General features: G+C 31.3%; 1 protein-coding gene across 2 annotated transcripts; it reads right to left on the bottom strand.

The window, feature by feature from the left end:
* Nucleotides 1-409: 409 nt before the first annotated feature.
* LOC137827845 (Pseudouridine synthase family protein) lies at nucleotides 410-10,673 on the bottom strand. 2 transcript variants are annotated; one of them, XR_016523073.1, is made up of 15 exons: nucleotides 10,465-10,673; nucleotides 10,128-10,187; nucleotides 9,871-9,964; nucleotides 9,411-9,483; nucleotides 8,814-8,859; nucleotides 8,491-8,601; nucleotides 7,056-7,140; nucleotides 5,846-5,942; nucleotides 4,779-4,839; nucleotides 4,496-4,636; nucleotides 4,150-4,267; nucleotides 1,319-1,442; nucleotides 1,050-1,157; nucleotides 871-945; nucleotides 410-690 (listed from the first exon to the last, which is right to left on the bottom strand). XR_016523073.1 is itself a non-coding variant. In XM_068634199.2 (15 exons), the coding sequence occupies exons 1-15, from the start codon at nucleotides 10,519-10,521 to the stop codon at nucleotides 647-649; spliced, it is 1,284 nt and encodes a 427-aa protein (XP_068490300.2). In that variant the 5' UTR covers nucleotides 10,522-10,673; the 3' UTR covers nucleotides 410-646. The 2 variants fall into 2 exon arrangements, 1 of the variants encoding a protein (XP_068490300.2); XM_068634199.2 differs by having other exon boundaries at nucleotides 4,506-4,636.
* Between the last annotated feature and the right edge of the window lie 2,130 nt (nucleotides 10,674-12,803).

Genomic DNA, 12,803 nt, shown 5'->3' with positions numbered 1-12,803 from the left:
CTTAAAGTCAATAAAAAATTATCACTTAAGAATCCAAACCATGTTGAAGGTCTGTGTTTGGAAAATTTGGTCCCACTAAAATGAACAAAGATAGACTAAGGAAATCGATAGTTGACACAGATATGTATTTGTGATGCATACAACTATTTATTTTCTCATTAATAGTTCAGATTATTTACTCTATCCTCTAACCAAGAATAAAACAAACAAGTGAATTTCCAAATTTTTTGGATGATCCATTACGTGTCTGGAAAAACGTAAAAAAATTACTCACCCGTGCAAATATACCTTGTTTATTTTGCCATGTTTGGTAAAATTGTGCAGAATCGATTCAGCATTCCAAATCATGGTTTTGATGGAAGCACGTTTTTACTTTTGCAGTGGAAAAAATGCCAGTAGTGCGTGCAAGGACAAAAATAATCCCATAATTTAATATTACAATTACCTTAATAGTCTATAGATACCCTTTATTGACAATTTACACATCTAAAAATTATTTTTACCCAAGTACTAAATAACATTATACTAAAATTACCAAAGTACTAAATTAACCAAAAATTAATTTTACAAAATTAAAATCATACAAAATCAAGTATGCAAATGCTCACCCAAACACATTATATAACGGAGTTGACCAACGAGATCCTCATGCAATTGTGTTGAGTTTGGCACGGCGTTCTTCATATGATGCTAGATTTAATTAAACAAAAACAAGAAAGCAGCCAGATCAGAGGAGCCCAGAAGTATATTTTGTGAAAATAATTTGGTATGGCGCTTGGAAGAAAACACATCATTCATATTTCATCTATAGTATGCATTTAAGTAAATTTTAAATAATTTTAAAAAAATATTGCTGGATACAGAACTCACGCTCAGTTGGACGTGACATAAGAGGGACATGGGAAACTTTCTTCTTGGTTCCCTGAAACGGAAGCAAGCTTTGATCTGGAAAATGAATGGTCATACATAAGCATAATAGATCACGGAATCACGATAAATAAAAGTAAGCAGAGTAATTGGGAAGTAATTTGCTAACGCATTTGCAGCACCATTTGATAGAGGCACACAGTTAAGAAGAGCTTCGTGAAAGATTGTAGCTTGAAGCTGGAAAATTTGACATTCATTCACCAAGTGTAACCGCAACGCATCTCCAGCATCTAGATATGCAATCAATTAAATAAATTCAAGCAAAGAAGAAAAATATTGGAATTTGGATGCAACCAAAGTTTGTAGCGTTAATATGTTAACTAACTAGTATAAGATCTGGAAAAAGGAATCCAACCAACCAATACTCAAAAGTCTTACAAATCAGAAATACCTGTTGAACACATAAACTTAATGTCATCAAATTCGCAGCACTGAAGAACCAAAGGAACCTCTGAAGCCATGATATACTGGGGTTTCCTTACGATCCTAGTAGTGTCCAGTAGCATATCAATCACCTTCAAATTTAAGCATGAAAAGTCGTTATCTTAAACTGCAAAAATAAGAAATCCATATGTAGAGATGAATTGTCCTTAGGATTTAATATTGCACTGCAACGCTAACACAAACATAGATATCTATATTAAAGAGACAAGGTCACTCTGAGGAGCAGAGGTTAACAACGAGTACATTTTTTTTCCACACCCATGTTTTAAAATAATACTAAAACCCAAATTCATACATACTTCAATATCAGTACCTTTACTCACTGCCTATAAAGCCATATCCAGATCCATCACCCATATTTTAGCTATAACTTGTCCCTCATTAGTTTGACAAACCAATAAAACACATTAATGTTATTATAAAACATATTAATTATGGAAAACTAATAAAATAGAGCATTAAGGTAAAATATACAACGTAATTGAAGAAAATATTCGAAGACGTTTGAGAGGACTATTAAAACCTCAATTAAGACATAAAGATGATAAAAACAATTATGATGTACGACTGTAACAGACACTTTATTATGGCAACATTTTTGTATATGCCAGATAAGAGAGAACACTTCCATATGGTGAGCATTGCCTCCATTAAGCCAACAAAACTTTTATTATTAAAACAAATAAATTAATATTAACACCATATTCTTAGTGATCCCATATAAATACATGCAATCTACACATACCACAACATCAATCCTGTTGTCTACTTTCTGCAGATAAGTGTAGCAATCAAACAAAATCATGTGATTCTGTTGTGCAAAACTTCTCCCCTTGAATATGAATGTTGGGGTAAAAAGGTTGGTGCTCAAAGAATGTCACATCCATTGTATGCTAAAATTTTATAGTTGATGGAGAGTAACAAAACTTGTATCCCGTTCAGTGAGATGAGTATCCAAGAAAGATACATTCGATGGATTTGGGATCAAGTTTGCTAAGGTGAAGGTTTAGATTCTGGACAAAGGCTGAACATCCAAACACTTTCAAGGGAATTTACATTGTGGCCATTAAGAGTGATCACGTCAACTCTAAAACATGTCAATGTTTGCTTTCCACCACCTCATTTAGTTGTGGGGTGTCCACGAGTGAACTCTGATGCACAATTCCATGTTTCTAAACGTAGGTGTTCAATATGAAATGGTAGTATTTGTGATCATTATCCATTCTCAGCACCTTGGTGCTTATTTGAAATTGTGTTTGCAAATATTCATCAAACTACCTATTTGTCCTTCATGAAAAGACCCAAGAGACTCAAGAGTTCTCTCTTATCCATTGGCTTAATGGAGGTCAAGACTCAAATGGTCATCCACGGAAGAAATAAACCATCTAGAGACAATAATGCTGTTGATCCTTGATATACCCCACACGTCACTACAAATGAAGGAGAATTGTTGAGAAGACTTACAGATTGAGAGGGATAAGTCTTGTGGGGTATGCATGGTTGCATTGAAAATTCCTTAACATTTTTGAAAAAAGAAGGTAACAATTTTTCCAAGTACTTGAAATTGTACTCAAATCAACAATATCACAATATTACCAAATCTTCACTGTTGGAAATCTTAGAATAAGGGTTTGGAGACCCAACCCAACTCGATCTTATGGCTAATAAGATTATTTCCAATTCACGTTAGCCACAATTATTTTGGCTTACAAAGATTAGAGTTATTTTTTCAAAGTCTTCGGTTAGGTATTTTTGCCAACATTTTTACTAATGTTAGTAGAAAAATTTTCCCAACTGATAATGGTCACAAACAATCCTAACCAAGTTACGCAAAACGATCTGTTGACATGAGAAAAAAAATTGACCAACTTCTGAAAAAATTAACGTTGGAGATTTCAGTTGAAAAAAATGATGTCAAGCTGATGACACATCAATGAAGATGAAACCAAAGAGAGAATATGAAGAAAGAAAAAAAAAAAGACAGAGATTTGAGAGAGAAGAGAGTATGAAGGATTTCAAATTCTAGTATTTTGGATGAAATTTGAAATAATCTGATTTTAAGTAATCAAATTACTCTCATAAGTTCCTAGAATTTCAACTTTTTTAAGATTGTAAACAACATTTTTTGTTATAAACATTTTAAATTCATTATAAAACTTAATTAATTACCCTCTCTCATTCAAATACACTATAAGACAGTGATAGGGAGAACATGCCCTTTGGTTGAGCTGGTACGTAGCCCACAGTCTCCCCCTTGGGCACTCTAGTTTTTCTACGGTGTGACTGGCACTCTGGTCAGGGATGGACTAGATCGAACTTTGATACCATATTGAAAATGTGATTGAATTTCACATGGAACTGGTACAATGAGGGTAAAATAAATAGAGATACAAGTCCGATTCTGTGCACTGATTTGGACCTGAGAATGTGAAGAAAATACTCTACACTTATTTAGACCCAAGAATGGGTAGAAAATATTCTGTACTGATTTAGACCTAAGAATTAGAGGAGAAGGAATTCTATATTGATTTGGACCAATAAATGCTGTCCCTAAAAAAGGAAAAAAAAAAAAAAAAACAGATCCTAACTCTAGTTTTACACAACAGAATTACATGATTTTGTTTGATTGCCACATTCATCTACAATAATGTTAGAAGAACCAAGATTCATTATTGTGGCAATAAAACAAAATTATCTACACATTTAAATCCTATGGAACCAATAAAAAGCAACAAAAGATTTCAAAATTATTTATACGAGAGGGTGTCAAGTACCCACATTTGGAGATTCAAGACCTTTGCCAACCATGAATAGAACAGCTACCATACAGCGAACCTGATGCCATAGAAAAGCACTACCTTTTATTTTAATCACCCAAAGTTGATTACCATTGTACCTGCAGGTAAATGGGGAAAAAGATTGACTTCAATAACAAAACCTTGCTAATTTTCCACTAATCTTAGCTTCAAAAAATAAATTGAATATTAAGAAAAGCTAACACTAGTGGTGCACATTTGTAACATCCAATTTACATAATTTTTTTAAGTGTTAGTTTCCTACATATTTCTTGCCAGTAAAAAAGCACCCACAGAAACACAAGGATGAGGGTAAGAAAAATGTCTACCAATCTTAACCTCACATCCGTAGGAGAAATCTCAAACAATGTGATGTGCCGCCTGTAGTTGTGCACATTTGCAGCATCCATTTTACAGAAGTTTCTAAAGTCATGTGTTCCTATAAGTTTGTTTCCAGCACTCTCCATGGCCTAATGGGACATGAATCAATGACAAGTGTTACAGTTCACATGCTTCTAAAATCTTCGAAATGATTAGAAACAAAAAGGCGAAAAGAAAAGTAAAACAAGGCTCCAGAAATTATAGAACTGCGTAGCAAAATTGATTTCCTACCGGGATGTTCAATTTTTCTGTCCAAAAGAAATATTTATACTCCCTGCTTAAGCAACTGAACCTGACAAAGCAAACATGGAAGAAGATAATGAAATAGAATAATTCAAGATATGAAGCTTCATGAAGTAAAGAGTTAAATTATTTTTTGCAAGATCTTCACAATATGAAGGTTAGTGTCACTAAATAAAGACAATTCAGCTTGCATCACAATCCTACCCCATCTGTATCAACTTACGATGTAAAGTGAAATGACAAATTCTCCATTTCTGATCAAACTGAAATGCATAATCCACTTGCTCGTGAAAGGAAAAATCTATAATGAGCCGTGTTCAAAGTGTGTTTTTGGTCTGGCTGCCCCGTACAAGATCATAAGCTTTTGAAAACAATTGCTTATGAAAATAACCATATTATCCACCACAATCTCAAAGTTCAACCCTCCTCCCTCCAAAATGGAAACTCTAACTCACTAATATTATAGTTACAAATCACTAAAATAATCTTCAGTTGCACTAGGCTGGTTTGTAACATCAACTGAAATAACACAAGTAAAATTGTGCATGTCTGGTTGAGCCCATCTAAATATATAATAAAACTGCCCAAACAATAGGACAAGTGTCAATCTCTGCTTTAATTTTCCCCACCTACTCTTATTTTTTAGGTTTATTATTATATTTGAATTAAAATTGTTTTCTTTTATTTTTGCCCACTGTGCTTATGCACGGGATCAGTAATCTAATTTTGAGAAAACATTTTTTTACAGCATAAGCATGTGGATATTAACTTTAGCATCCATTCCCATACCTTATGAGTTACTTAGATACCAATACTCAAACTTATTACCTTCATTTTAGTTAAATAAAGTGTTATTTCATAACTTACTTCTAAAACATAACAATAAAACATTTATCTAAATTTAAATTCCACATAATAAATTAATCAGAAAACATAACATACGTCCATTGTTTTTAAGTTTCAACAAACAAAATAATTCAAAACCAGCAAAAGAAAGTTATAAAAGAAATAACTAATAACTATTGAAGGCAAAGTTTTAAAGAATACACACAAACCTTGCATGGAAATCAACAGGAGCAGGACACCAGCCTAAAATTCGAATGTCATGTGGAAGGACTCGATTTAGCACCCGAACATAATCTATTTCCCCTTCTACATAAAAAAGGTTGGTCAGTGGTCAGTACTAACATAATTCCCATATAATAAAATTTAAGAAACCTCTGATTCGACATTTTCAATTCATAATAGTAAGATAGAAGACCATCAATCATAGATCTCTACAACCCGCCCTACTTATTGTCAGGTCGTAAAACCTCAGAACTAATACAAGAATAAATAAGGATTCAAATATCATGAAAAACTCAACTTTCCTTGCATCACTGAATTAACCTCCTCCTACTGGGGAAGAAAAAAAGAAGACTATTATGTAAGCTCAAGTAGGAGGATTTGTGTCAGAATTATAATTTCAAAGAGAAGGACTTCCCTATTCATGTAGTAGAATTCAGAATAAGTAATTAGTGTTATCTATAAATTTAACCTTTCATAGGAGAGAAAAGAGAATGCAGGAAATAAAATCCAGTCATCAATACAGCAACACAAACTAAACTTGATTGTATACAGATTTATACTGTTTGGTTCTAGAATCTAGACCCAGCTTTATACTGTTTGGTTCTAGAATCTAGACCCAGCACTTGAGTTTTAGTTCTAAATTTATTATATAAAATTTTGGAAGCAAATTAAGAAATTAATTATTAATGGCAATATCACATTCAGTAGTACAAATCTAATTTCACAGCATTAACTCGTTTCATTGATTAAATGTGACTCTGATATAAACTGAAAATTCTGAGCATAAAGAAAGGGAGAAAAGGCTCCTGACAATTAAACCACTGGAAATAGAACATTTGAAGCAAAGAAAAAGAAAATAAGACTGTCATACAGGTGTGTGCAATCTACCCTCAAAACCTACACAATCACACTACTCACATGCCTCCATTGAGTTATCCTTTTCTCTCTCCACTAACAGAATCCTCCACTACCATGCCTATAATATCATTCTTTTTTCTTCTCAAACTTGCAGGCCCTTCCATTAAGTTCACCCTCCTTTCTTTTCTTATATTACCCATGTGTCAATGCTCTACCAGATTCACTTTATGATGTAAAAGTGAACAAACAAAGAAAATCAAATGAGATTAAGTCCCCTAAAAAATTATGAAAATCAGAAGCAACAAAGAAGTTTAGTTTTTTAAAAATTATTCTACTAACCATGTTTCTCATCCAAAACTTCTCCAGAACTTCCATTATTTATTGCAGATAACTTGAGGTTTGATCTTAGGAAAAGAGCAATCACCTGCTTCAAGAAATAGCCATCATCAGAACCAATTAAACAATGAACTAACAGATTATATGAAGTTCCAGTTATCAACTGTAAAGTAGAGGAAAATAACAATTAGAAATTTGGGACACAGATCAAAAGTGTTATCTCACTAGGTAAGGTCATCTACACAGATCAAACAACACCATTAAGCTTGGTTAAAGGCCAAATCTTAAGAGATATTGTTTATCATGAGATCCCTCTAAACAAATTTCTCAAATGTCCTTCTTGGTCTCCCTCTCCCTTTCGTCCAACTTCCTCACACAACAAAACAACCTTGTGATTGTTTTACTATCAACAGTTTCTAAACAATAAAATATTAAGGATTGTGCAACACTTTTAACGTTGTTTTCAGGTTTTATTGTTTTAGTTAGATGAAAACAATCTCCCAGAGACAGGAAGAATATATATCCTCCAAACCATAATGTTTAGGAGGCCCCAAATTAAGAGGCTTTAAACAACTTCCTCCAATTTAGGTTTAGTTGGACCTAACTAAACTCTACATGTGACTAGTAAGGAGAGGACTACCTATGATTTATAAGGCCTGTAATGGTTATCTCTATTTGATGTGGGATCTCTACAATAGGCATAAATATTTCTTTTTCATTTCAAACCCAAAATAGCACATCCACACCTACTTGTAGATAAATTCGTATTTGGTCAATGAAGCTGCAACATACTATTAGTGCCATAGAATTACTATTCATCTTACTGAGAAATTCTGTCCAGACTCAAGACTTAAAACTTTAAGTGTAGATTTCCATAGGGGTTATTTAAGGATAATTTGTCATGGTTTGGGGACACAGTGAGAAATTGGATAAATAATCTACACATATACACCCGAGAAGAATCAAGGCTCCAAATTCCTTTTATCATTAAAGAATACAGGTGAATTAAGTCTAGCAAGCAACAATAACAGAAACTCCAATTTTCAGTTACTTGTCTTAATCCAGGTTTCAAGAAAAATAAAGGTCCCAAGAAATAATGAAACCTTGCAGGTGATATAGTGGAAGGGAATAAAGTCAATTGAGAGTCAGCAAATTATAAATCCCCATACATAGCTCTTACCCAAAGATAGAGAGTCCCGATGTTAATTATAATGTATTAACTTGTTTAGCCCTCGATATATCTATTGTGGCACCCGACAAAAGAACCTTATCTTTTCTACCAATGCATTTTCCATATAGGTCTTTACTATTAAGAAGCCCGATGATTGTTGTTGGGGGGTATCTTAATACAAAAATACAAAAGATCAACTTGTCATATTATCTTTTCTTAATCAAGTTATGTATTTCTATTCTTTTACTCTTCCATGCCTCAACTTACTTGTCCAACAGAGGAAACCCCTTTATCAGTTCTACCACATCTTGAATACTGTGACTCCTTCTTATCCCCAACCAATAGCCGTGTTTTCTCAAAAGCTTTAAAAAGTTCAAACTGCAAGAAAAATGACAAATGATAAATAGACAGAGGCATTCACATACAATATCATGTAATGGTTTTACAAAATTATACCCACATTTGATAACCAGAATACTTCATCCAGAACAAATAATAATTTGTGATTACATCGAAAATTCTGCTTCATGGTTTTCATGATCAATTTATGCAGATTAAAATTTATTGGCTTGTGTTTTTGAAAAACAAACCTCGACAGTTGGTTGCATTTGTGCCTCAGACGCAAAACCATAAAACCTGTATTTAAGAGGTAGTCAGAAGACCTTGATATTAATTATAATGTTGAATTTAGTCCAATTTAGACCAAAAGTGTAAAGAACCAAAATACCAAAATGATAAGGGATAAAAAAAACAGAAAGAAAAAAAAAAGGCTTTAATTCAACTATGGAACTTCAGATTATTAAGTATCTATCAAATGTCACCTGCAAAGGAAGTTCTAAATATATATAAGCACAGACTAAGATAGAAATCTATAATTGAGTGATTGTGGAATGAACTTGAAATACTAAATTTTATTTTATTTTGTGTGTTTGCATTAAAGAAATAATTTACATGAAATGTGCTCTGTCTTTTCAATATAGATCAGCATCTCAGCAGAAATTGATAAGATGGAAAACAACAACAAATCCTTTCCCAGTTCTAACTGCGGGCGAGGGGGTGAGTGGGGGAGAGATATAGGCTGTGAGATGAAAGGCTTGACTCTCAACCTCTGGATAACTAAGAGAGTAGCTATGAGTAAAATTGTTAAGACAGAAAATGAAAGGCAATATTACAGTGATAGTATATACCTTTTTCCAAAGTACATGACTTTTAAAGCTACATATCTCTTGCTGCGATGACTCATAAAACTTGTGTCATAACCTGTTTCACGATGTAAAAGCTAATTTAATTTGTAGATCCGTTTACAAAACTGATAGAAGCTACAACAAAGAAAGGAAACACATGTACACAGGTAAAAAAGAATTTAAAATAAAAGACCATTGCAACTGAAGAACAGAAACAAGGTATACATGTAAAACAACAATGAAATCAAGAAGTTGAGACGATCATCAAACACAGTACAGAGTTTGTACTGAAGAACATAAAGTGGAGCTGATAACTTCAATTTTAATATAATTTTGACAAAAAAATAATAATGGGCAGAGAGAGAAATTTATCATGATATTATTTATCAAAAAATACTTTCTCTTAGCACCCATGTCACAGGTGCCACAGCTACTCCCCTAAAGAAAGTATCCAGAACAGAACCTGGCTTTTTTTCCTGTATCTTCTTTTCAAATTTCATGTTGCCTTCTTTTGATTCCCTGCCTTTCCCCTCAGGGCCATGTAATTTTTTATCCACCTGCGTCAAAGATTCAAACAAATTTCATTGAGGAATGCAGCTTCCTCCCCTGCCTCTTTGTTTTTCATGGTTAACTTTTCCAGGCTAATTGTACTCAATATTGCCAAAAGATAAAACACAACCAAAAATGCAAACAAAACTATGAAATAGACTACCAGCTAACCTCATGACTGTGGCAATCAGCAAGTTGAGCTAACAGCTTTGCATTCTCTATTTCTAATTCCTGAATGTATGAAACACAAATCAGTAGGTAAAACCACGTCAAAGATACAATGCAAGCGAAAACCACTTAAGCCTAACAAAACACTGTGATGGTTTTCCTATTCAAGATTATCTCAGTTTCCGGAAACAAACAAACAACAACAAAAAGCAATTTAGGATATATAGTTGCAGAAACGCAAACCGAATACAGAAACGCAAACCGAATACAGAAACGAACAAAAATTCTATTGGCTAAGGAAGAAAAACATGAAAAATTAGCAGAAATTGAATGGAAATACCTTGACCCTGGCTTGCAAGCTGACTATGAGTTCTGCATCGCTCGGTTGAGTCGCCATGGTCAAGACACGAACAAACACTATACCGCAGTTCGGTGAAGTTTTTCAAATATCAAATTGGTGTTACATATTAACTTAATAATTACAGAGCTTCTTGTGGATTAATAATCGGATTAATTGAATCCTTTCTAGAAAAATAACCTACCATACCATTTGATTCGAGGTAATTAGGTTTTATTTAGTTTTGAGTTAATTGTCCAATTTCGCCTTACTTTAATGAAATTTTAAAAACTTGATAAAATGTGAAAAGAATTAAGATTAAGTTACAAAATGTGCAAAATAATAAAAGAAATGGAATAAAATATGCAATTCAGTCTTTACCTTTAATAAAAAAATTGAATAATTTTAATTTTAATTGATGGTAGTGAAGGTGAACTTTGAGATGCTGATCTAATTAAGATATCAAGGTTGATAGTGATGTTTGACATGTAAATTTTTATTAAATATATTAACAATTTTAATTATTAATAACTTACAATTAAATACGAATATATGAAGTCCAATGTATTAAATATTTTAACAATTTTTATTAGGGGAATTGTGATAATGATAACTCTACTATGAAGTCCAATGCATAATTTTTTTAAACATATAATTCCTTACTTTTACAAAATTTGAAAACTTAGAAACATCTTGATTTAATAACTGGAAGCTATCAAAATACTTATCATTTTTAATTTTTGGAACATTGTGAAATCTAATATAAAAACAACTTTATCTAATATTCTATAAATTTAAGATTACTTGGTTAACTTTTCTTTCAAAAAAAATAATTCAAGATATAAAATATTGACATGTATGTTTTAATTTATTGTTGATAGTCTAAATTCTACAAGTTATGTTTTTTAAGCATTAATATAATTTTAAGCTTTAATCTTTCTCAACTTTGTGAAAGAGTGTTCATAAGCATTACTTTTATAAAGCTTAATATTGTTAGTTAAATATAATAATTTGGTTGAATGTTTTTTTTCAGCCTATTGTACTTTAACAATGTACCTTTTTTGCCTTTTCATATATTTTTTACAAAAATATTATTTTTAGTTTTCTTCTAAATTTAAATATTAATTTATTCTTATATAAATTTCAATATGTTTCCAAAAATATATTATTTTTAATCGTCCATCTTTTAACAAAAATTGTGTTTTTCTGTTTTATGTTTTCAAACTTTTAATTTTAAAAATATTTCATATATTTCTAAAAATTTCTTCACATTTTATTTTGTCATAAACATTGTTGTTTTTTGAAACCTTTGTCCTTTCAATTTTTTTAAAAATTTTAGCAACTTCAACTAGTAATTTTACAACATTACTTTTCATTTTTCTATATATTTTTAACTCTTATTATTTTCAACTTTTTAGTTTTTAATATATTTTTAATTATTTAATATATATATTAAATTCATCCTTTTATTTTTTTAATTTCCATAAAAAATACTTACATTTTTAAAATCAAATCACAAAAAAGGATAATTAGTGTGTTTTTCCTTTCCTAAATAATCATTAAATAACTAGTTGTTCCATGCAATGTATTAGTATTGTGTAAATTATTGTTAAAAACAAAAAAAAAATGAGTATAATATCTCATCTTATTTTTCACTCTTTCTCATTTATATGCACACCTTTCTTCTTCTTTATCTCACTAAGTTCTCATTCTGTTTTTTTTTTCTTTATCTTCATCTATTCAAGCATTGTCTTTTCTAAATTTTGATTGTTCTTAAAGTATCTTACTTAAATAATTATAGAATTTTGGATGTCTTACCTTAGATTGTATTCATGGAGAAAATGTGTTAGTTTCGTATAAAACTTGTTTAATACGAATTTTTCAAAATATATTAATAGATATTTTTTCATGAACAAATTAGATATTTGTATGCATGTATGATATATTGAAGTGATCATAAACTAATTGGTCTATGAATTTGTAAAATGAACTTGTATAGATAATTGTGGTGTTATGATAAAATTTTACTTGTGTGATAATTTGTTATTTGTCTATACGAAGAGACGCATGTGTAAATCCTGAAACTGATAAATTTATACAGATATTTTGTAACCATTTTCTACAAATTTTGAAAACTTATAAAGTTGTAAAATTTTAAACTATTATTGATGTTTGATAACACCTACAATTAAAGATAAGTATTTAATTTACTATTTTTTTAAAAATTAATTTTTTAAAGTTTTGTAAAATTATTGTACTAGTAGGCTAAAACCGAGAGGTTTAGGCCGAGAACAACATTGAATAAACAAGGGAAAAAGGTTGAAACCGAGAGGTTTAAACCG

This window comes from Phaseolus vulgaris, chromosome 7, assembly GCF_051622355.1.
Source record: "Phaseolus vulgaris cultivar YP4 chromosome 7, ASM5162235v1, whole genome shotgun sequence".
NCBI classification, from domain to species: Eukaryota; Viridiplantae; Streptophyta; class Magnoliopsida; order Fabales; family Fabaceae; genus Phaseolus; species Phaseolus vulgaris.
Note: the sequence above shows the minus strand (reverse complement) of the source record. Positions and strands in the feature narration are given on the sequence as shown.

Bases quoted from the DNA above. Each gene is read 5' to 3' on its own strand.
- LOC137827845 (XM_068634199.2), bottom strand. From the start codon at position 10,521: ATGGCGACTCAACCGAGCGATGCAGAACTCATAGTCAGCTTGCAAGCC. The intron at 9,965-10,127 runs GTTAGCTGGTAG...TCTTTGACGCAG, and splicing joins CTGATTGCCACAGTCATGAG to GTGGATAAAAAATTACATGG. The intron at 691-870 runs GTGAGTTCTGTA...AATTAAATCTAG, and splicing joins TATGTCACGTCCAACTGAGC to CATCATATGAAGAACGCCGT.